This window comes from Neophocaena asiaeorientalis, unplaced genomic scaffold (assembly GCF_003031525.2).
Source record: "Neophocaena asiaeorientalis asiaeorientalis breed wild unplaced genomic scaffold, Neophocaena_asiaeorientalis_V1.1 scaffold146, whole genome shotgun sequence".
Lineage (NCBI taxonomy): Eukaryota > Metazoa > Chordata > Mammalia > Artiodactyla > Phocoenidae > Neophocaena > Neophocaena asiaeorientalis.
The window spans coordinates 2017863-2043504 of record NW_020172676.1 but is presented as its reverse complement, the minus strand read 5'-3'; the positions used below and the strand labels follow the sequence as shown (position 1 = coordinate 2043504).

Sequence of the window (25642 nt, the reverse complement as noted above, 5' to 3'; positions counted from 1 at the left end):
TTCACAATTAAGTATGTTAACTGCAGGGTTTTTGTGGATACTCTTTACCAGTTTGTAGATGTTCCCTTTTATTCTTAGTTGGTTGGGAATTTTTGTCATCAATGGTGTTGAATTTTATCAAGTGTTTCTTTTCCTGTATCTACTGAGACCATGATATGGTTTTTCTTATTTATTCTATTAACATTATATATTGTGTTTTTTGATTTTTAGATGTTTAACCAACCTTGCATTCCTGGGATAAACCCTTATTGCTGGCCTATTATCTTTTTTTATAGTTTGCTGGATTCAATTTGCCAAAATTTTGCTAAGAATTTTTTTTAATGAGAGTATTGGTCTGTGGTTTTCTTGGAATGTTTTTGTCTGTCTTTAGTATCAGGTTATACTGGCCTTATTAAATTAATTTGGATGTGTTCCTTTCTCTTCTTTTTTCTGAAAGAGTTTATGTATGATTGGGTGCCTACACAAACTCTTTCAGAATTAGTTTGTTGATTTATTGCCTCTCTATATCAATATTAGTATCAGTTTTGCCTCTCAGCTCCAAACTCATACTTTTTGCCTGCTTTGTGAAAATGGACCTGGGCCCTTTAAATATTTTTCTTTACTAGCTGTCACAATGTTAAATTTTATCAGTAGAAGGTACTGGAGAGGCATTACACAGGAAATTTTACTTCTTGGTTCCAGTGTGTTTGCTTGGCAAGCTCCTGCAGTGTATACAGGTTTCTCTATCATCAGGCTGTTGCAGTGCTTGCATCTTCTCCAGTATCACTCTGCTGTAGTGCATGGTATCCAGAAGCACTCAGTGGCTGGCAGCTTCCTTTGGCATTCCCCATGAAGAGCTTTCCCCAGCACATAGAAGGAGAACTACCACAAAGTTTTAGAGTATAGATTTCCTGCCAGTTTTGTTAGCATGGCATCACAGTGACTTGGTCATTCAATAAGCCATGGCTATGCTCTCTTCAACAAGGTCTGAATTTTAGCCCTTCAGTGCTCCCTTTCAGCCCTGGGGGAGTGGTTGTTCCTTATATGGGCTATTTCTATATTCTTTAGCATTCTCTTTACATCTAACTAGCTAATGCCTTGTTACTCGAATCTCCTGTTATAGTTAATAATTCTTTATACTAAACTTTTCTTGTTTAAATTACTGTGTGGTTTCTCTCTTCTGATTGGATTCAGACTGTTATGGAATTGGTATCAGGAGTAGTCCCAGAAGATATACTCATAAAGTTGTAATTTTAGGATTGGTTTCGTTATGCCTTTAATCTTGAGTGAAGTGCTGAGCTCTTTGCCAGTGCAAGATAGGTAGTAGTTCTTGGCATGTAGTGGTATCATAATTAATCAAGCTATCACCTATGCTTGATTGGGATGAAATGCCAAATGAAGCATGTACCTTGAAAGCCGAGTGGATGCTTAATTTACCTTATGGTAGTAATGATGACTATAAGGACTCTGGTGATGGATGGAATCTTTTGAATGCCCTTAAGCACTTATGAAGAGAAAATGACAAACTTAGGTTTGTTAACTCTCAGCTCAAGTTATAGTCTGAGAATTCAAGAGCTCCCATCAAAGCCCTGAAGTAAGCTCTCATTTCTTTTAACCACGGAACAGATATTTCTGGAAATCAAACACAAAATGTAAATGTATGGATTGATGAATTATAATGACAGTTGAATTCAAAATCTTGTCAAATTTGCCCTGTGTCTTCCCCTCTCTTATGTATTCAAGAAGAGTGTTAATTTTTCAGTCTGTTCAGTTTGTTACTTATTAGGACATAGTGGTAACTTCTAAGCTCTTTACATGTGGAACTGAACTGTGTGTAAGTATTTGTGTGGACATATATTTTCATTTCTCTGGATTTATACCTAGGAGTGAAATTGCTCAGTCATACGGTACCTCTACAGTTTAATTTTTAAGTGTGCTCTAGGTTTTCCATATATGTACTTCAATGATTTGAAGAAGTTGCCTTTTATTCCTAGTTCATTGAGTGTTTTTATTATGAAAGGGGGTTAGATTTTGTCAAATGCTTTTTCTGCATTTTGATGTTCGTGTGGCTTTTATTTTTTATTATATTAATTTAGTGAATTACAATGATTCATTTTCATATATTGAATTGAAATTAAGGAGGCCTGTGGCTTTGGGCACTTAAATTTGGTGAAACATTCAAAATAATCATAGAGACAACCTATTTAAAGAGATTTGTCTTGTAAAGTATTTGTCAAAGAAAGATTCTCTGAATTGAGTATTTTGTCTGAAATATTTCAGTACAAAAATATAACTGAAGACATTATTTAGTAGTGTTTTCTTTGAGCTTATGGGATACTTGCACACTTATAAAGAGTGTTTTTTCAATGAAAATATTATGATCTGTAGTAAAGAATCATTTGGAGGCTTTATCAACTTCAAATTTATTAACTATTATATTGGAGATGTCTAAGACCTCAGTCAGGCTAAATGATTCACTAGAAGGACTCAGAGAAAGATGTTATACTCATGATTTATTATAGTGAAAGGATACAGATTGAAATTAACAAAGGGAAAAGGCACATGAGACAAAGTCCAGAAAAAACCAGGCTAGGCTTCCATGTGTCCTTTTCCAGTGGAATTACTACTAGGGATATGCTTTATACTCTCAGCAACAACGTGTGATAACACATATGCAAAGAGTTGCCAGCCAAAGAAGAGCATGTGAGCCTTGGTGTCCAGGATTTTTGCTTTTGTTTTTGTTTTTGAGGGGGTGTCAGTCCTCTAGGCATGCAGCATCTGTGTGACTGACCTCAGCTATGCAGATTCTATTACTCCATCCCTCACATCCAACAAAAAAGGCATTCACCATAAATCATGTTGTTAACATAAACTGTATGACCAAAATGGGACTGTGTGGCTCAAGGCCTCCAGCATATAAAAGCACTCTTATATGGTAGAATATTCCAAGGGCTCAGAGTCATCTCCCAGGAGCCAACCAAAGACCAGTCTTGAAGACAGGCCTTTTTTTGAGCAACCCAGGCTTGAGTTAACTCTTTACTGCAAAACTATAAAAAGCAATTCTGAATTACAATTAATTTTTTTTTTTTTTTTTTGTGGTACGCGGGCCTCTCACTGTTGTGGCCTCTCCCGTTGCGGAGCACAGGCTCCAGACGCGCAGGCTCAGCGGCCATGGCTCACGGGCCCAGCCACTCCGTGGCACGTGGGATCCTCCCTGACCGGGGCATGAACCCGTGTCCCCTCCATTGGCAGGGGGACTCCCAACCACTGCGCCACCAAGGAAGCCCCTACAATTAATTTTATAAGAACAATTAGAGATAAGATCATATTAAAATATATTCTTCAGAAAAAATATGAATTAACATTTTATTAGAGGTAAGTATGGCTAAAAAATTGGTTAAAGTATCTGAGTGTGTAACGAGAATAATATTCCTTTATTTTGAAAATAAGATGATACATAGTATAAAGATATTTTTAAAGTTTTTGACTAAATTATTAGCTTCACTAATATAATAAAACTAGTTGGTTTATAAATTACAAAAATTATATGATTTTTTATGTAGTACTCCATACCAGGCATTGAACCAGGAAAAATACAAACCAAACAACCCTTAAAGATGGGAATCTGGAATTGGTTATCTGACCTGATTGGGCTTGAAAGCAATGAAAAAAGCAATATTTGTGCCTGTGGAAAATGGTACACTGGAAGTCAGTGGCATGTAGTTACTTAAAAGAGTTATTTAAAATGTTGCCTGGGATAAAGTTGTTACTAGAGGCAAGACTTTGGGAGACAAAGAGCTTCTGCAATTGAGTCTTAGGTGGAAGTTTTGACTACAGAGATTTTGGGGTTGATTGCTTCTCACTGCACTGAAAAATTCACAGAAAGAAAATGAGAAGTTTAGGGCATGATTAGAAATGCGTGAGCTTTTCCGATGGTTCTGTGAGAATCTTATCACTTTTAGGCACATACTGCATATTTGGAACAGTACCAACCCGTATTCACACTTTCAGAATTACAACATAAGTTGAATTCATAAATTTATGAGATCACTTATGTGAGAACTGGGGCATTGATTGGAGAAGAGTGGAACCCTGAGAATTGGGGCAAAGGCATTGGGGTGGAATTCTGTGAATCCGACAACTGTAAACTCTGAAATCCTGAACCTCCTTTCCCAGTAGGACCAACTATTCCTGCTATGTCTCAAAAAGAAACAATTCCTTGCTTGGAGACCCTGAATTTACTTCACCTGAGTTAAGGGACTGCTGATTGCCCTCATGACCCACCCTACCATCCCTTATTGCTACTAGACTCATAGCTAGAATCAGATTCCAGCCTTCCCAGAATGACTAACATAAAATCTGTCCTGGGAGATAATATCTTATATACCCAAAATTTGCCTGCCACTTCAGTGATGTCTCTAGGGACCAATTGGTATGGAGTGTGCAGGGCTACCTCTTCTCAAACGAAGGACAAGTTTTTCATTTCTACCACCCACTACTAAGAAAAAACATAACCTTTGGTGAACCTGTGGTTTTCTGAAGACGAAAGTCTGCTGTAGTATAATGCTATAGGAAGCATCATAGCCCTGAAAAACAGAGAAAAAAGGAAGTTCTTCCAGTGGGCAAAACATTGGAGAGTACATCTGATTGTCTGTATTGCCTAGGTACCAGGCTGCCTTTGACTAATGGTTTGACCTTTTGGTGACTAGGAAAGGGTTGGGTAAGTGATATGTGTCTCTGAATGGGCAAAGTTATCCTATGTGAATGTTCACCAAAAGAAATCCATCACAGAGGAAGCTGTCAGTAATGAAGTAGATAGACAACTATCCTGTGAATATTAATCAGCCTCTTTCCTCTGCCATTGTATGTCTTGTTCAGTGGGCTCATATTTATAGTGACAATCACATCAAAGATAAGAGTTTATATGAGAGCTGAATGCAAGGCTTTATCTTCACCAGAGCTGATCTGGCTGTTGCATTTCGGAGTGCCTGAATTGCCACCAGGAAAATTCAACACAATCCAGGAAATAACTCCATTCCCTAGTGAAACCAACCAGCTATCTGGAAACAGGTTGATTATGCTATCTGCTCCTACTATAGAGTGGGCAATAATTTCTCATCACTGAAATAGATATTTATTTTAGATCTGGATTCTTCTTTTATCACCACAGTTCTGCCAGAACAACTATAATTGGACTTAATGAATGCCTCATACACCATCATAATCATCTTATGTAGTATCACATTGCTTTTAATGAAGGAACTCGTTTTACAGCAAAAGTACATCAGGAAGTTCATGTTCATGGAATTCACTGGTCTTACTACAGAGTTCAATAACCAGAAACTCTTGGTGTTATAGATAATTTTAATGTCTTATTGAAGACTCAGGTAAGGCTTCAGCTAGGAGACAGCAATCAAAAGTTTGGGTACTGTCTTGTAGAGTGAGGCATATGCTTTATGATAGTAACCTATATATGTTATCTGAAATCAAGAGGAACAAGAGAGGGTGAATTTTGGAAGGAGGAAGTTATAAATACCAGCTGTAGTCTAATAACCATTTAGAGACATAAAAATTGTAACAACTATGCATTTTTCTCTTGTTTTAAGTGTACGCATACACAAACATATATACATTTGGGTGTGTATGTATTTCAATTTTTAATTTTTTTCTCTTCCTCTTTCCCTTACTATTTTATAGAAGAGTATTGTGGAAGATAACTTTACAAATTTGTCTCTACAGAATATTCCTAAATTGGAAGAGGAATTAATACCCCAACCCCAGAGACGGACATAGTTACTGACAGGACATTCTTTGCCTTGGCCAGTATCCTCCTTGGCCACATTTAAAATGAGAGTTGACAAAGTGAGAGAGTGGCATGGACATATATATATACTACCAAACGTAAAATAGATAGCGAGTGGGAAGCAGCCGCATAGCACAGGGAGATCAGCTCCGTGCTTTGTGACCACCTAGAGGGGTGGGATAGGGAGGGTGGGAGGGAGGGAGACGCAAGAGGGAAGAGATATGGGAACATATGTATATGTGTAACTGATTCACTTTGTTATAAAGCAGAAACTAACACACCATTGTAAAGCAATTATACTCCAATAAAGATGTTAAAAAAAAATGAGAGTTGAAGAAAGTGCTTTTAGGTGCAGCAAAGTTTCTATATCTTGTTTCTTGCTGGTTTTGGTCTGTTAAACTGCTGTGGTTCTGATTATTGTTTCTTCTACAATACAGTTCCCTCACAGATTTAGTTAGGCCTACATCTTTGCTTAATTATTTATTTACTTATACCATTTATACCTTACAATTTAATTTTTATGTTAAAGAAAACCCATTCAGGTTTGTGATTCAACTAGAAGAAGGGTTAAAATTACCTTGAAATGGATATGGTGACTGATTGGACTATGTGTCTCCATTTTTGGGGAAAAAGTGAGAACATCTTTGTTTGTAAGAATGATAATCGCAACATGTTTGGCAGAAGCATGATTATGTTGCTATTAATTGGGTATGGAAGTTTAAATATGGGAAGAAGGGTGAAAATGTGTCCTAAGTAGTCCAGAGGGTGAACTCTTCAAGTTATTTGTTGGCCATGCACTCCATAGTTGCCATTCTGGACTCACCCCTATTTCCAAGGGGACTGGCAGCCTGTAAACTACATTTACCAGACTTCCTTGCCAGCTGGCTTCCACTTAGGTGTTGCCAGTAAGAGGCTGTGGCAGTACATTTGAAAAAGGGGCAATGGGAAGCCTCTCTCTTTTTTCTCTCTCTATTCTGGTGATGATTTTGGCAGCAGCAGCAATACTGGGTAAGTGAAGGCTCCTGGATTTATAAGCAGGAATAAATAAAACCCCATCAGCAACAACCGTGGATGATGCAGCAGTACAGTGTTCATGGGCACTGGCTCAAGCAACTGCAAGAGCCGCAGAAACAGCAGGTGACTATGAGGTAGCTAAATTTCATAGTATTAATAGGTGTGTGGGTCCTGGCTTCCTACAAAGAGGTAGTGATTGCAGTTCCAACAGCAGTAGTAGCAGCAGTAGCTGTCACTACTCCAGCAACTTTAGTGGCATTTATATCATGAGTTTTGGTTTTTTTTTGGTACGCGGGCCTCTCACCGCTGTGGCCTCTCCCGCTGCGGAGCACAGGCTCCAGACGCGCAGGTTCAGTGGCCATGGCTCACGGGCCCAGCCACTCCGCGGCATGTGGGATCCTCCCGGACTGGGGCACGAACCCGCGTCCCCTGCATCGGCAGGCGGACCCTCACCCACTGCGCCACCAGGGAAGCCCTATCATGAGTTTTGATTAGTAACTATTTTTTCTTTTCACTCCAACAAATGTATTACTTTTGTAACCAACACCGATATCAATTTCTTTCTGTTTCAAATATTTAGTATGTTTATTTTTCCCAGTTGGATGCTTAGTTATAGAAATACACATATATGATACCATTTACTTACTGTTCAAGAACATGACAAATGATACTCTATATTGTTAAAGGATGTATATATACATTGTCAAAAAAGTGTTAAAACGGCTCAGAAATGGTAAACTCCAAATATTGGATATGGGTTATAGAGTGAGAGAGAAGAATGTGTTTAGGGAGTGCATGTTGGGTTTCAACTATTTTGTTAATGTTTTATTTCCTATTCTAGATGGGAGATAAGCAAATATTCATTAGATTGTTATTTATTCATTTTTTTAATAATTGAAACATAATACATTAAAATAAAGATCAGTACTGAGATGATTAAAAAGAGCATATTCTTCAGTATATTACTCATAAATATAGTTTAAAAATAGTTACAAAAATTCAATTAGCAAATATTTCATAGAGGTTAAGACCTATTAGTGTTTTAGAAAAGGAACTATTATGTATTTATAGATCTTAAACATTCAGAGTAATGTAAAATAAACTTAAGTCATTGCAAATTGTTTTGTTTTTCAGTGATTATAATGATGATCTATTTTGTCTTTATAAAGATAATTTAATGCATATTATTGCTTTCTTTTTTTCTTTTTACATTTTAGGTATTGTGTTTGGTCTTGTAGATCTGAGCACTGACAATTTTCAGAAGGAGAATCATCTGAAAACCGCTGAGAATTTAGTGCTGTCATTGACCTATGATATTTCATCTTGCCTGGTAGTAGTGTTTATAGCATATTATGGAGGGAAAGGAAACATACTAGGATGGATTACAGTTTCCTCCTTTTTAGTAGGATCTGGATCACTTTTATTTGCTTTTCCATACTTTAGTGGTGGAAATTATAAAATGACGGTAGAAACTGAAGGTAAGATTTTAAAAGATACTATCATACATCAAATCATTATTCATTTAAGCCATTGGCTCTAGGAACTTAAAATAGACTGTGATATTTATGTGTATGTACATTCATTCATCTGTATCTACTTATATGATCAAGTTTATTAAGCTAACTAATGGTAACTCCCTGGTAACATGTATGTCATTCTCCCATCTTCTCATGATCATATACCCTTTCATCTAAGAGATGGGCCTAGTAAGATGAAAGAATATTTTGGATGATATTTGGGATAATTATTTTGTGAAATTGGTTTTCTTTTATCAATTTTCATATATATTATAAATCTTTTGACTTATGTCTTCCACAGTATACTTAAATTGATCCCTTTATTTTGACCTCAGCACACATATACACAAGTACAAAGGCAAAGATAACCAAACTTACACAGACACACACAAAAAGTCAGAATTTTTCTAACTACTTCTGCCATTTCAAAATGGGTGCTGCCCTTTGACACAGGACTTCGAATCTGGAAAGATTGGAGGCTTCTTTGCTTTCTTCATTGTTTTTTTTTGATTTATTCTACAATTTTTTGCTACTCCCAGTAGATAAAAAGGCTATTTGAAGTCCATAGCACTATTTCTGACACTTCTGTGTCAGGGACTTTCTTGTTATGCATAGGCTTATAAAAGTGTTGGAATGCATTTAACAGTTTTGGAAACTTTAAACTGGGCTTTAGCAAGAAATGATGGAAAAGGCATGAGGATGTCTCTATATGTGTGTATGTGTGTATATACATTTTTATGATGTTTAAAAGTGTGATGTGTGTTTATGCTGTGTGTTTACAATGTAAATAAAAAGTTCATATTAAATATAATTTATATAAGATATTTAGCTATATATACTATGTAATTCATATTATAAATAATATACTGATATGTATATGATATATATCATAATTTATGAAATCTATAATATTCACATTTATTATATTTGTAGACTATATGTAGAATAAATACATTTATTAATTTATAGAATATATTTGTAATATATTTATTATATTTGTATAATGGACAGCTAATTGAATTAGAAGATGACTTATGGGAAGAAAGGAGTGGATAACACTTTACTCCTATTCGTCCCTTAACCCTTTTCTGGTGAGAAAGGGTGAAAAGTTAGGAAGCACTGCTTGAGACATTAAAAATGCTGCTTGATGAGTACTCAGGAGTAATGAGAGTAGAAATAGTACAGTCTTTCTTCCTTTGTGTTTTCTTTATAGTATCTAGATTCTAGATATTTTATTTTCTGCTTGTGATTAGGAACGTGTAATTTATCTAACAACAACCATTCAGTGTATTTACTGGGTAACTCTCTGCTTGTTGTTAGAGAAGCAGAAATAGAGTAAATAAATGGTCTTTGCAGGTAGAAGTGCTTATTTCATACACACATCTATGCAGATATTTCACTCATTTTGTTGAAAAGTTTAGTTCTTACATAACTAATTTTCTACTCTATGTACATACTTCAGTTTATGTATGTATATATTTTTAATTTCTGTATTTTCTTCTTTCATCCTTTTTTGGGGGGGGTCCTTCTCTTATTCTTTTCTGAATATCTCTCCTATTCTATTCTCTATTTTCCCCAGTTACCTGCCATACCCATCTTCCTGTGACTGGCCTGAACCTTGGAGCAGTCCATTTATCACCACCTTACACTCCCTTTCTCTGCCCCCTCTACCCCATCTCAGTTTTCTATACTAATGACAAATTGGTCTTCAGTTCCTATGTGTCAACTAACATGTAGAAATCATAGTAAACCAAATCCTTGAGAAGTTAAAACTGATTTTCTCCTCTAGTTCATGCAAACAGTTGTATCACACTCTGATCTTTAGTTTCTAGATCTCTGCATATAATTGAACACCCAACATATCCATGGTTGCGGTGCACTGTCACGTTACTAAGAACTTACTAAATGTCTGTTATCTCACTGTCTGATTATATCCACTAATTCTTCTAACTCACTCATATAACAGAAACATCAGTTCTTTCCTTTCATTGGAACCTTTAGTGTATTGACATCTACTTTCTCCCTTTATCAGATTCTCCTTGTTGTTACTTTCTTTCATTTGTAGCTTATTTTATGTTCCTTAATATGACATGTTAGAATATTTCAGACATACTCTAATCATTATACTAAGCTCTCTGTCCCACTGTCCTTTTTTGTTCCTGGTCTGGAAAACTTTTGATCCAACCATATACCTTTCTTTTATATCTATATCTGGGCTGCTGATGAGTGTTTTAGAGAAAAATCACACAAGAGGACAGCTTAGTCCCACAATGAATTTGTTACTTTCAACCTCAGTTATACTTTCAAATGGATCCATTCCCCTGATTTTTTTTTCAGTTCCCTTCTATAATTCACAACAAAGATTTTTGATTTTCCTCATGTCTTAGTTAGTTTGGGCTGCTATAACAAAAATATCATAGACTGGTTGGTTTAAAAAACAGAAATTTATTTCTCACTGCTCTGAAGGCTGAGAGTCCAAGATCCAAGTGCCCTTCTTCACTTTAAAAAATCCCTTGTTTGGACTATAATTTCAAGAAGGGCACTAAAAGATTAGTTTTATCCTACTGGTAGAAGACATTTGTTTTCAAATGTTGGGCAGCAGGAATCTCAGAACCATGATCCTTAGGAGAAGGGAAACAAGTTGAATGTTTTTTTTTCTAGAAGGAGACAAGAGTAGTAGATTAGGGACATACTTGATTATCAGGAGGGTGAAGGACCTACCTGAGTTTAATAATCATGCATTCAAAGTGAGATTTGCATCGTTGTGTGTTTCCCTCCAGCCTCATTCAACTTTGGAAGTGTAGGTGTAGGTAGGGAGAAGAGTTTAATTTGACCAGGGCTGAAGTTTTACTAAGGGATTGCATGATATGAAAGAGAACAAAGGATTTAAAAGTGTTAAGATGATAATGAGAGAAGTAAGGAGATGAAGGGGACATTGAGATCGTGAAAAGGAGCAGGATCAATGGATTGATTATAGATCTTGGTGAGTTTTAAGGATTGTAGCAGCTGGGTTGCTAGAAGGAGTGATCTGGAAAAATAGAGAGTTTGACTGTAGGATGCTTACAATTAAGGAAGGCTTGTAGTTATTTTTCCGAAAGTTTAAAATGAGTAGCTAGGGTTAGTGGAATACAAGTAGATGAACGGAGAGGAGTTCAAGGAACTAAGAAGCTAGGGTGTTGGAAATATCAGATTGATACTGATATCACCACAAGTTAACATGTCTATGTAAAATTGAATCAGTATTTTGGATCCCAATTCTAGAGACCTCCTTCCATTTGACGTGGGATCAAGTTTCATTCTCTGTGGATACTGAGCCACCTGAAAATTTCCATTTGTGTACTATTTTGCAGTCTATACTATTACCAGTTTTCCACTAATATTTTAAGAGCATTTGTTAAATTCCAATCAAAATAGGCACGGTCAGAATGATCTAATTAGCATTACCTGGATCTACCAATCTAATGACAAATGTAATTCCAACAAACATTTATTTACTATTGATTTACAACCATGTGAATTTGAAAAGCATAAGAAATACACTGTCACCTAAAGGAGTTTAAAATCTAGTACATTACCATATAATGAGCAACAGAGAGAAAATTTTATTGTATAATGCCTTGTCTTTATGCACCTGTATTCTAGAAGTTAGTGGGTCTAAAATGGGAAACTATTTAGTAACACGAAGTTAATGTGAAGATTGCTGAAGAAGTGGATCTAGAACTAAACTCAGAAGGTAATCTTTAGTAATTCAGATAATTTAGGACATTAGAAATACTTTTACCCTGGGGTCAAAACTCAGGGGTACCAGATGCCAAATTTAAGAGGAATATGTGTGTATGTGTGTGTATATACATATATGTATATATATACTTATGCACACATAAGTATATATATACATATAATTATGCATACACATTTATATTGAGTTTATAATATGTGCATATTTTCCAGTATTCCCACAAATTTTCTTTTATCGTTGCTTTTTTTCTGAGAACATGACGATTGATTATAGAACTACTACATTCAATATACATGAGTGTTAACTAAAATAAAAGCATAATGGTGGAAATAGCTTATAAAAGGTAAAACATTTCATAGAAGATACTGCGTATTTGTTGTATGTTTAACTTTTGACTCATTTAACAAAAATATAATTATCTTTTCAAAAGATACTTGCCAAGAAATGAAGATGGTCAAGCCTTGCAAGAAAGCTTCATTATCATTCCAATCAAAATATATGACGTTCTTCATCCTTGGGCAGAGTGTGCAGGGAATAGCAGCTATACCTCTTTATGTCCTTGGAATAACCTTTATTTATAACAGCGTTGCCACACACTCAGCTGGTATTTATCTAGGCAAGTTATTTCCCCTTCTAATATGATTTTTATATATTTTCATCCTATCAACCTATTTAGGCTGCAGTTCATTTCACTGGGAAAAAAATCTCAAATTACCAGATTAAATTGCTCAAGTAGTTGTATGTTTTAACTTTAAGGATACAGTGGGGTATCACTTCTCGGCCTTTTGGCTAATATCAAGGATATAGTGGGATGTTGCTGCCATAATGTCCATAAGGGAATAGAAACATTGTTTATGCTTGCTTAGAGCAAGATTCAGTGTGGTGCTGAAATAATCATTACTAAGCTCTTTACGTACATTAACACAATCGTTTTGGGGAGCTTTGATTTTTTTTTTTTTTTTTTTGCGGTATGTGGGCCTCTCACTGCTGTGGCCTCTCCCATTGCGGAGCACAGGTTCCGGACACACAGGCTCAGCGGCCATGGCTCACGGGCCCAGCCGCTCAGCGGCATGTGGGATCCTCCTGGACCGGGACACGAAACCGTGTCCCCTGCATCGGCAGGCGGACTCTCAATCACTGTGCCACCAGGGAAGCCCAGCTTTGATATTTTGAAGTTAATGAAAACATAATCTCATTCATCCTATCAAGGAGAGGAGTGATGTGCTATTTAATTAGCTACAGTGTAGTATCCTCTATTTATAATATTTCATGCTAGTGTACAGCACAATAAGTAGCCCTGGGGTACAGTAATCTGTACCTCTTTATATTGTAATAGCTTCTGGTCCTGGTAGATCATCTACTTATACAGGGTTATCTAACTATCATTTTTGGAAAAAAATTTAAAGTTGTTTTTACATACTTATTGTGAAGGTGACTTAACAGAAAATAACATTTTTCACCAAAATAATAATTTTTCCACCAGAGGTAAGGAAAGTCATATCAATGAACTAAAATAGATAATATTCATATTTATGTTTGTTTTTAGAAAAAAAATTGTAGCCATTCATTACCGTTGGCTGATGGTGGCAACAAATCTGTTTGTTTTACTTTTGATTCTACTGAATAGCAGTTAAAACACATGTATACACTACAGAGAGTAGCTTACTTTATTGCTACCTCCTGCCACCCTGGCAGCTAAAGTGAAGGATGCAAAGGTGATGTTTATGTTAAAGTATCATCTTGCTTTAGTACCACAAATTAAATTGAAATAAGACCCGTTGAATTTGTATTAAATATATGTATATTTATTTATATTACATTAATATATAGATTAAATAAGGTACAGTGAATTACAAAATTATCTGAGTTTTTCTAATATGTGCATTGAATAATATGTATGATGATAAATTTTATGTGTCACCTTGGCTAGGTTATGGCAACCAGTTGTTTGGTCAAACACCAGTCTAGATGTTTCTGTGATAATTTTTAGATGTGACTAATATTTACAATCAGTAGACTTTGAGTCAAGCAGATTACCCTTCATAATATGCGTGAGCCTCTTCTAATCAGTTAAAGCCTTTTAGAACAGACTGAGGTTTCCCAAAGAAGAAGCAATTCTGTCTCCAGACTACAGTGTAGAAACTCTGCCTGAGTTTTCCCATGCTGCTGGCATGCCCTGTAGATTTAATTATGGACTCAAGACTATAACATTAACTCTTACGTGGATTTCCAGCCTGCCAGCCTGCCCTACAAATTTGGATTTGCCAGCCCTACAATTTCATGAACCACTTCCTTAAAGTCTCTGCCTCGCTCTCTGACTCTCTGTCTCTCTGTTTCTGTCTCTCTGTTTCTCCCTCAATATCCTATTGGTTCTGTTTCTTTGGAGACTAATAGAATATTCCATGAAGCTTTCAGAAATAATTCATTGCAGTGAGATAATTTTTATCTTTTTACAACAAAATTGGGTTATGTAGTTGTTTGATGTTCAGTTATCCATTTTATAGGCCTTGTGGGAGCTGCAGGAATACTCGGATATGCTTTGGGGTATGCAATAGGAGCACCCTTGATTAAGGCCTCTGTGAACAGTACTTTTGAGACAAGGTAGGCTGGGGTTTTTTTTTCTCTTTATTTTCTGTTTTACATTGTATAAAATATTTATTGGATAGATACTGTAGCTTATAAATATATAATTTGTAATTACTATTTTTAAAATATGTAAATGTGACTGATATGCACATATGTATATATATAAATATATCTAAAATACACATTTTATCTTTGCTGTTTGAAATATAATTCAAAAAACAACTTATAATGACAACCATACTACTATTTCCACATATAGTTTTTTTAATTGAGGTATAAAACACATAGTGTAAAATTTACCATCCTAACCATTTTTAAGTGTATAATATAGTAATGTTAACTATATGCATATTGTTGTGTAACGTATCTCTAGAATTTTTTTGTTTTGCAAAACTGAAACTCTATATCCATTATACAACAACTTGCCATTTCCCCATTACCCCCAAGCCCTGGCAGTGATTCTTCTACTTTTTGTTTCTAAGAGTTTGACTGTTTTAGACACCTCATATAAGTGGAATCATGAAGTAATTGTCTTTTTATGACTGGCTTATTTCACTTAGCATAATGTCTTCAACGCTCATCCATGTTGTAACATATAACAGTATTTTCTTCTGTTTTAAGGCTAAGTAATATTTCATTGTATGTATAAACCACATTTTCTTTAGCTATTCATCTGTCAGTTGACCTTTAGGTTACTTCAACCTCCTCTTGGCTATTGTGAATAATGCTACAATTAACATAGGTGTGCAAATATCTCTTTGAGACTCTATTTTCAATATTTTTGGGATATATACCCAGAATTGTTAGATGGTATGGTATTTCTGTTTTTAATTTTTTTGAGGAACTTCCACATTGTTTTTTTTTTTTTTTTAACAGCCATCCTAATAGGTATGTATGAGGTGATATCTCATTGTGGTTTTGATTTTCATTTCCCTGATGATTAGTGATGTTGAGCATCCTATCACATACTTGTGGGCCATTCATATATCTTCTTTGAAGAAATATCTATTCAAGTCCATTGCATATTTTTCAGGTATTTTTTTTTTTTTTTTTGTGGTACATGGGCCTCCCACTGTTGTGGCCTCTCCCGTTGCGGAGCACAGGCTCCGGACGCGCAGGCTCAGCAGCCATGGCTCACAGGCCCAGCCACTCCACGGCATGTGGGATCTTCCCAGACCGGGGCACGAACCCGTGTCCCCTGCATCGGCAGGCAGGCCCATTGCATATTTTTAAAATCAGATTTTTGTTTGTGTTGAGTTGAGGCAGTTCTTTCTATATTCTGGATATTAGCCCTACTCCAGATACATGGTTTGCCAATATTTTCTCCCATTCTATAGTTTTTCTGTTCACTCTGTTGATTGTTTCCTTTGCTGTGCAGTTTTTAAGTTTGACGTAGTCCCATTTCTCTAATTTTTTTGTTGCCTGTGCTTTTGGTGTCATATCAAAAAATAATTGCCAAATCCAATGTCTTGGAGCTTTCTTTGTATGTTGTTTTCTGGGAGCTTTATTGTTGCAGGTTTTATGTTTAGATCTTTAATCCATTTTGAGTTATTTTTGCATATATTATAAGGAAAGGGTCCAACTTCATCCTTTTGCACATGAATATCCAGTTTTTCCAGCACCATTTATTGAAAAGATTATCCTTTCCCTGTTGTGTATTCTTTTCATCCTTGTAAAAGATTATTTGTCCATATTTATGAGAATATATTTCTGGGATTTTTATTCTCTTCCATTGTTCTATATATCTGTCTTTATATCAGTACCATACTGTTCTGATCACTATAGCTTTGTAATATATTTTGAAACCAGGAAGTGTGAAGCCTCTGTCTTTATTTTTCTTTCTTGGGATGGTTTTGACTATTTGGGATCTTTTGAAATTCCATATGAAATTTTAGGATTTTTTTTCTATTTCTGCAAAAAATTCTGTTGAGGTTTTGATAGGGATTGCATTGAATCTGTAGACCACTTTGGGTATTAAGGGCATTTTAACAATATTGAGTCTTCAAATCCATGAACATGTATGTCTTTCCATTTATTTGTATCTTCTTTAATTCCTTCAGCAATGTTTTGAAGTTTTCAGTGTACAAGTCTTTGCCTTGCATGCTGCTCATTGTTAGTGTATAGAAACACACTTGATTTTTGTGTTGACTTTGTATCCTGCAACTTTGCTGAATTCATTTATTAGTTCTAACAGTTTTTTTCTTTGGAGTCTTTAGCATTTTCTAAATAGAAGATCATGTCATCTGCAAACAGAGGTAATTTTACCTCTTCCTTTCCAATATGGATGCCTTTTATTTCTTTCTCTTGCCTGATTGTTCTGGCTAGAATATCCAGTACTATGTTGAATAGAAGTGTTAAAAATAGGTAGGTGTCTTTGCCTTGTTCCAGATATTAGAGGGAGAGCTTTCAGTTTTTCACCATTGAGTGCAATGTTAGCAGTGGGCTTTTCATATATGGCTGTTATTATGTTGGGTAATTTCCTTCTATTATCAGTTTGTTGAGTGTTTTTACAATGAAAGGGTGCTAAATTCTGTTGAATGCTTTTTCTGCATCGAGATGATCATGTGCTTTTGTCCTTCATTCTGTTAATGGGGTAAATCACATTAACTGATTTTCATATGTTGAACCATTCTTGTATTCCAGAATAAATCTCACTTGGTTATGATGTATGATTCTCTTAATATGTTGTTGAATTTGGTTTGCTAGTATTTTGTTGTTGACTTTTGCATCATTATTCATCAGGGATATTAGTGTGTAGTTTCCTTGTAGTACTTTGTCTGATTTTGTTTTCAGGGTAATGCTGACCTCATGGAATGAGTTTGGAAGTATTCTTACCTCTTAATTTTTTTGGGAAAGTTTGAGAAGGATTGGTATTACTTCTTCTTTAAGTGTTTGGTGGTACTCTCCAGTGAAGCCATTTGGTCCTGGGATTTTCTTTGTTGGGAGGTTTTCTTTTTTTTTTTGCGGTACGTGGGCCTCTCACTGTTGTGGCCTCTCCCATTGAGGAGCACAGGCTCCGGACGCACAGGCTCAGCGGCCATGGCTCACGGGCCCAGCCGCTCTGCGGCATATGGGATCTTCCTGGACCAGGGAACAAACCCGTGTCCCCTGCATCGGCAGGCAGACTCTCAACCACTGCGCCACCAGGGAAGCCCTGTTGGGAGGTTTTTGATTACTGATTTGCTCTCCTTATTGGTTCTGTGTCTGTTTAGATATTTTATTTTTTCATGATTCAGTCTTCATAGGTTATATGTCTCTAGAAATTTTTCCATTTTTTCTAGGTTATCCAACTTGTTGGCATAAAATTGTTCATAGTAGTTTCTTATGATCCTTTCTTATTTCTGTGACATCAGTTGTAATATCTTCTCTTTCATTTCTGATTTTTGTTATTTGAGTCTTTTTCTTGGTCTAAAGGTTTGTCAATTTTGTTGATTTTTTAAAAAAAATCAACTCTTAATTTAATTGATTTTCCCTATTGTTTTTCCATTCTATGTTTCATTTATTTCTTCTCTAGTCTTTACTATTTCCTTCTTTTTGCTATATAAATATGTATTTTTAAAAATTAATTAATTTATTTATTTTTGGCTGTGTTGGGTCTTCGTTGCTGCATGCAGGCTTTCTCTAGTTGCAGCGAGCGGGGGCTACTCTTCGTTGTGGTGCGCAAGCTTCTCATTGCACTGGCTTCTCTTGTTGCAGAGCACAGGCTCTAGGTAGCTGTGGCTCACAAGCTCTAGAGCGCAGGGTCAGTAGTTGTGGCACACGGGCTTAGTTGCACCAAGGCATGTGGGATCTTCCCGGACCAGGGCTTGAACCTGTATCCCCTGCATTGGTGGGTGGATTCTTAAATACTGTGCTACCAGGGAAGTCCCTAAATATGTATTTTTAAAGTTATATTTAATTATGTATTGGGAAGTGGTACTATAAGTGACTTATTGCCTTTTTTAGTTCTCTCATTAAGATGACGGAGTTAATGAAGGAGATAAAAATCTACCACTACAAGAAAACAGAAAGGTCCACCCTCCATTTCTGAAACTCTGGTTTTATATACACGTAGAACTAATTAAAACTGAGGTACAGAAGCCAACTAGCTCCTCTTATTTATTGCCAACTTGCCAACTATTTCCATAGTTATTTATTGCTACAGATCGTATGTGGAAGCTCTCCTCCTAGCTCCCCTGCCAGCTCATCTGGGTTCTTACTTAGCCATAGTGAAGTTTTGGTAGCTGGAAGGGGCAGGGTGGGTGGGCAGATAAAGTATCAGAGAATATGTGTTGGATGTATTTTTTTTGACTCTCTAAATTCACTTCCACCTTTCTAAAACCTTCTCTAGTCTCCTTTCTTCCCCAGCAGGCTATATTGAAAGCCTCAACATAATCCCTTGAACTCTGGATTTCAGTTGGATTTGGCCAATGAGAGGCACTGGCAAATGAGAGGGCAGGAGCAAATTAAGGCTAGAGTATTATCCTTCCAGTTTCTGCAGGGGTTGTATCCAGATTGGCTGTATTCCTATTCTGAAGATGACGCCTCCTTTGAGGCTTCCTTTTCCATTTATTAAGCACTGTTCCACTTGACATTAAGGCTTGTCATAACAGTTTGCTACTGTACTGCTGACCCCATAATTTTGTGCTGTACCCTGTTCATTTCCCTAAACTCCGCCCACATCACTGGAAATAGTCTTCTTGTCCCTCTCTCTTCAAATTATCTCAGATGAGTACACCATCTGTTTCCTATCAGTATCCTGACTGATACTAAAAATAGTATCAGGAGTAGCTTTAGGATTCCAGAACTAGGTTGCATATTTGTATGCACAGATAACCTCCTTGCTGGGAGTAAATTGAAGATAGTTACTAAAATGATCATAGGTTGTAGGATGGGATTAAGTTCAGGGAGGGCAAGACTAGGAAATTAAATAGTTGTAGCATTTAATCACTGGAGGGACAGAAGTTATTTTAAGAGTTCTGGGTCATACGGCTTCTTTTAACAATACTAGAAAATATTCCCAGGGAAAAGGAAACATTTAATTGTGTGAATATTAAGTTCTCTCATTGAGATGAGAAAGGGGATGGCCACTATATTACAACTCCACTCAACAGTGGCCTTGAAATCAGGAGATCAATCTAGTGAGTAGAACTTCAGGCTGGTTGTCCACTTAGCATAGAAGGAGGGATGGCCTGAGGTATAAATTTATACTAATTTATGGTTGTGTAGCCAAGGACTTAGAAAAAGATTAAAAAAAAAAAAAGGTAACCAGGAGGATATGTGGATGAAACTCTTAGAACTGGCACATGAAAAGGGTATGTACTTTGGAAGAGGCTCTTTAATCAGCTGGACAAGATGTCCCATCCTGTTAATGTTAGCCAGCCTCTCTCTTTTCTTTTCTAACCACCCTAATTCTTCCTCAATAAGCTCATGTGAAAAGTGGCCATGGTGACAGTAATGGTGAGTTTGCATGAGTGCAGTAACATGGACTTCTTCACACTAAGGACAATCTCTCAACAAGAATATTTACTAGGATATGAGTATTCCTACTGCTGAGTATCCAATTCGTCAGTAGTAGAGGTCAACCCTGAGTTCCCGATATGACACATTCATTGGGAGACAAGCTGTCATCAGGTTGATTACTTTGTTATTAGGTTGGCCCTCTTTTAACATAGAGATTTGTCTTTATAGGGAAAGATACTTATTCTAGGCAGGAATTTTTCTTCTGTACTGTCTTAGTCCATTTGGGCAGCTGTAACAGAAATATTATACACTGGGCTTACAAAAACAGAAATTTACTTCTTGCAGTTCTGTGTGCTGGGAAGTCCAAGATCAAGGTGCTGGCAAATTCAGTGTCTGGTGAGATCTCGCTTCCTGGTGTCCTTGCTTCTCCCTGTGTCCTTACATGGATGAAGGGGCAAAAAGTCTATCTGGGGTCATTAATCACATTCATGCAGACTCTACCCTCATGACCTAATCACCTCCTAAAGGCCCCACTTGCTAATACCATTACATTGATACAAAATAATGTCACAGCTGAGAAAATCCCCCACAAAATTATGGCCTGAGCATTACTGGAGACAAAGGATGTTGAAACTGCAAAAGAACTGTGAGTAAAAAAGGAAAAATCAACAAATCCCAGCAGAGGATCCTTCACATTTCCATCTCACCCTGCCCACTGCAAGGCTTTGTAGTTTGCAAAGGCCAACCAAGAAAAACCACAGGGAAGAAAGAAGACAAAGTTCTATCAAAGCATGATTAGGTATGATCACTAGAAGGGTAATACACACTCAATCTGAGAGTTCAGAGAAGGGACTATAAGAAAAAGATTACCAAGTATATGTGATTTAAAGGGTCACGTACCCAGATACAGTGTTAGTTGTGCAACTTAAAGGGCCAGGCTTATCCTAAAGAATTGGGCACATGATTTAAAGGGGCAGGAATGATTTCAAAAAAGAGAAGAGATTTAGAGTGATGTCTTCTAAATGCATAGCTTCTGTTGGAGAAACAAGTTTAAAAGGAACAGAGAATTACTCTTCGCCACCTGTATGGACAGGGGAAAAGTGGGGAAAGGAAAAAATTTAGTATCCTGCAGGACAAAAGAGAACCACGTAATTGGAGAACTCACAACCACTCAATTTCAGCAAAACAATAACAAATTAACAGAAAATTCTCTTTCTTGCTCTGTTTAATCATGGCTTTGTTTGTATTAAAATATACAAAGTTGAAAATTTTCATTTTCTCTATTAAAGTGTTGAAGACAGTGATGATAATGAACGCTGGCAGCAGAGTTGGTGGATTCATTTTGTTATTATTGCAGTTATTGCATGGTCTACATTAATACCATTTTCATGCTTTCCACACGGTATTCGAGGTGACTATAAAAATATAATTCATTAAATTAAAGGACAGTATATTCTTCATCCCTACCAATTCTCAGAATATGGCTGAACTGCATTTCTTTCTGTGTACATTTCGTTCTGTCATGGACATACAGTGACATGTGCTAGTATTATTTGAACAAATAAAGCCGCATGTAGCCAAGTATTATTTATGTACCAGACTTTCATTAGTGCATATTCTTGCTTCTTGTCATTCCTCTTTAAAAATGCTTTATATCTAAAATTCAGAAGTTTTCTTAAAGAAAGAAGCATATTTAAACCTATTTACGTATCATGATTTAAGTCATGTATTACCCCATAGAATTGTTGTAAGATAGAGTAATAACTATTAAAATTCTTTTGGAAACACTAAAATATACATGTAACGTTAGAGAAATCGAATACTCTCCTAGTGGTAGTACATTTCATTGGCACAAAATATTTTTAGTAATATCAAAGTTTGTGCTTTTATATTTTACGTCTGTGCTGTCAAATACTGTAGTCACCATATGTGGCTATTTAAGTTTTAAATTAAATTAAAAATCCATTTACTCAGTAGTAGGAGCTACATTTCAAGTATTTAACAGCCACGGTACAGCTAATGGCTACAGTGCTGGAGAGTACAGATATGGGAAATTTTCCTTATCACAGAATTTTCTTTAGGACAGCACTGTTTTAGAAGAATGTGCCTTTTAGCTAGATTGACTTTAGCATGTTCAAAAACAGCTCACTTGCCATTTCAAGACAAACTGGGTGTATTGGGATGTGTATGTATGTTTATAATATGTGTTTTAGTTATTTGAACATGTCATAAGATTCTTTTACTTGTTAACATATAGGCACAGTGAGGATAAAAGCCGGAGAACGTAAACAGCCTCATTTGTTGGACAGAGATCAAACAAAAGATCAGGCGTTTGGAGCTAGTATCAAGGATTTATTTGCTACTTTTGGGGTAAAGTAAAATTTTACATAAACAAGCAAATTAAATTGACATGTACAATTCTTTTGTAGTGGATTTAAGAAAATAACTATAAAGTATTCAGTTTAAATCTGAGTGGAACTTTTGAAGTCTTAATTAACCTACTCATTTTATAGGTAATGGAAAATAGAACCCATTTCACCTAACTGGCATCACCAAGAACTTGATTAGTGTCAAAGACTGGTACCAAGTATTTTTCTTTCTTCTATGGCTTTTAATTTGACTTTTATATTATATTGAGTTTATTTTCTCCCTGCATAAATAAATAAGCCATTTAATAAGATGACAAAGGGGGCTTCCCTGGTGGTGCAGTGGTTAAGAATCCTCCTGCCAATGCAGAGGACATGGGTTCGATCCCTGGTCTGGGAAGATCCTACATGCCGTGGGGCAACTAAGCCCATGCACCACAACTGCTGAGCCTGCACTTTAGAGCCCGCGAGCCACAACTACTGAAGCCCTTGGGCTTAGAGCCTGTGCTCTGCAACAAGAGAAAGCCACTGCAGTGAGAAGCCTGTGCACCGCAATGAAGACCCAACACAGCCAAAAATAAATAAATTAAATAAATAAATTAAAAAAAAACGACAGAGGTATTAACATTATCTTTTTACTATATTTAAATAACTTAGAAAAGAACTTTAGAAGTTAACAAATCTTCTCACAAACATCTTTTTTTTTTTCATTTAGAAATGTTTATCTTTATTTCAGAATGACCTATAGGAAGGACCTTACCCAGATAAAGGTCCTGTCAGCCCTTCTCACAGGTTATGACTGAGTTTTGCTTCTATGGACCCACCAGTCAAAGCAGCAAAACTAATGAACATCTTATTTTATGGAAAATAATCTCATCTCAGTATCAAATGGAGAAGAACTCTTCGTTTTCTGGGTGAGAAACACAGCCTACAGTACAGACATAGTGGGGTTAAAAAAAACCAACTTCTAGTGATTCTTTATTCAATTTGGTTTTTCTTTTCCTATTCATAACTTCATCCTTTATGTTGTCTGAAGAACTGTGTTTCTCACAGGTAGGTTTTATCAAGTCATTTTCCACAGTACTTGGCAGGTGAATTTCACACTCTTTCACTGGGACTTTGAAGACCCTTCACAATACCATCAACTGAATTTTCCTACCTCATCTCAGAAATTTATCCCTATCTCCCCCACTTGCTCTTCCCTGGACATATTGGGTACTTTTATTATTCTCTACCTTTGTAGATGTAAATCTCTCTACTTCAAATGTTCTCTCTCTTCTCCATTTGAGAAAAGCTCTTTGTCAAATCTTACCTTACATTCCTAGGCAAAATGAGTTTCTCTCTCCTTAATGCTTTCATAGATGTTTGTTCAAAATATCATATCATATAAATGTATATATTGGATGTGTACAGATAGTACTTTTTATTATAATAGTTTAATTTTTCTTAAAATGAATAGATTTGTTGTATAAAATCAGAAATTTTGTTTACTTGTTTTCATTCAAACACAAAAGTGTTTATTTTTTATCAAATCATGAACTCTTCCCAGTAATGGATTATATTTCATTCAGATTTTTATTTAATTTTAATTTTTACAAAATATTTCGTGTGTATATTTTAACAGTACTGAAATAAGTTGGGTATAACTTTTTCACATTGTTAAAAATTAAAATACAGTTGTTAAAATATACTTTTCAGAAAATTTAAACATGATTTTTTTTTTTAAATTATTGCCAGGCAAGAAACAAAAACAAGCCAATTCCAATATTTCTTTCTTGGAAATAGAGTGCTTTGATTGCTAGTGTTAGGATACAAAATAGTATAATGTCCAGTTAACAGTCTTAGACTTCTAACACCTGTCTGGGTGGGTAACTAGAAGATATCTTAATCTTTTTAAAAGTTTATTAGAAAGGACTTCCAGAATGTCAGAGTAAGGAGCTTAGAAATTCTTAAGCTCCAAAAAGCAGTAATTGAAACTGGCAAAACTTTCAACAACCATTTCAAAACTCTGGAAATTAGGATTACACTTTGAAAAATCACTGACTTATCAAAGATTTTTCTACTTACCCTAATTCTGAAAGCACAGTTACAGAGCAGGTTCTGTACATGTCGTTGGCTTGTAAACTTAGTTTCTGATAGGTGCCTGTTCTAGGAAGAAGGAAGGTTACACAAACGGTAAATCACCTTGTGATATTCCTAACATACTGCCACAAAGTGGCCAAGAGCAAAACAGTAGTCAAAATGAAGTTTCCTTGCTTTGAGCCCACCTGGACTTTATATAAACAATAATTTGAGGAATTCTCATTTTCATTTATCAAGTACAAATTGGTGTGTAATTTAAATGGAATAACTTGTTACTCTTTTAAAAAGTGAAACTATTTTTTTGTTACGACCTGATAGAACCATACCCATTTAATTTTTAAATGATTACAAGTTAACTGTTGTTGAAGCCCACCATTTAAAATGATTCTTAAATAGTTTTGGGGACATTTATGTGCCTTAGTTTCTCTTCTATAAAATAATGGTAATAGTAGTGCATATCTTATATACATACTTAGAATTAAACGTATTAATAGATGTAAGGTGCTTAGAACAGTGCCTGGCGCATAGTAGTACAATATAACGGATTGTTATTTTAGTTTTTCTTATTCATCTCTTTTTAATTGTGTAGTGTCACTGTGTTTGGTATTTGTATGGTCAGGCCACTCAAGGTGGCTGTTCTCTGGCTCTCTGTACGTTCCTCTGCTCCATCAGTGCCTGCTTCACCTAAACCCTACTCACCTGACTGACCTTTCTACACACTTGCCCCAGGCCCAGCTAGTGATTATTCTTATCAAAGGGGCGGTGAGGGGTGTGCCGCTCTGCTAGTTTCCATGGTAACCTGGTGAGCCAACCTGACTCCCCCTATAACTGGCAGTCCCCGCCCCTCCTCCCCACCCCCGCACCCCCAGCAAAGCCTGCTGCCATGTCTTGTCTGCTGGTCTGCTGCACACGATGAGATGTCGCTCCAGGACCTTGCCTCAGACATGTAAGCTCCCCCATCCATTAAACCATTGACGTCTCTGTCACTGACTCCAGGCTCTTTCTTCAGTCTTAAAGCTGGGCAGGCACTGGCCTTATAGGCTTGTGGGGTGCAGCCCAACAGTATTAAAGATAAACTAGTAACTAATACCCATGTCTTTATGGAACTTACGGG

General features: G+C 36.2%; 1 protein-coding gene across 1 annotated transcript in view; it reads left to right on the top strand.

Annotated features, from left to right (window-relative positions):
• The window catches only part of SLCO6A1 (solute carrier organic anion transporter family member 6A1), a 96184-nt gene that overhangs the window by 3581 nt on the left and 66961 nt on the right, over window positions 1-25642 (top strand). The window contains exons 2-6 of the mRNA XM_024739678.1: window positions 8014-8274; window positions 12483-12668; window positions 14557-14653; window positions 21370-21491; window positions 22338-22450. Of these exons, the coding sequence (XP_024595446.1) occupies window positions 8014-8274; window positions 12483-12668; window positions 14557-14653; window positions 21370-21491; window positions 22338-22450 (779 nt within the window). The remainder of the gene's footprint in view (window positions 1-8013; window positions 8275-12482; window positions 12669-14556; window positions 14654-21369; window positions 21492-22337; window positions 22451-25642) is intronic.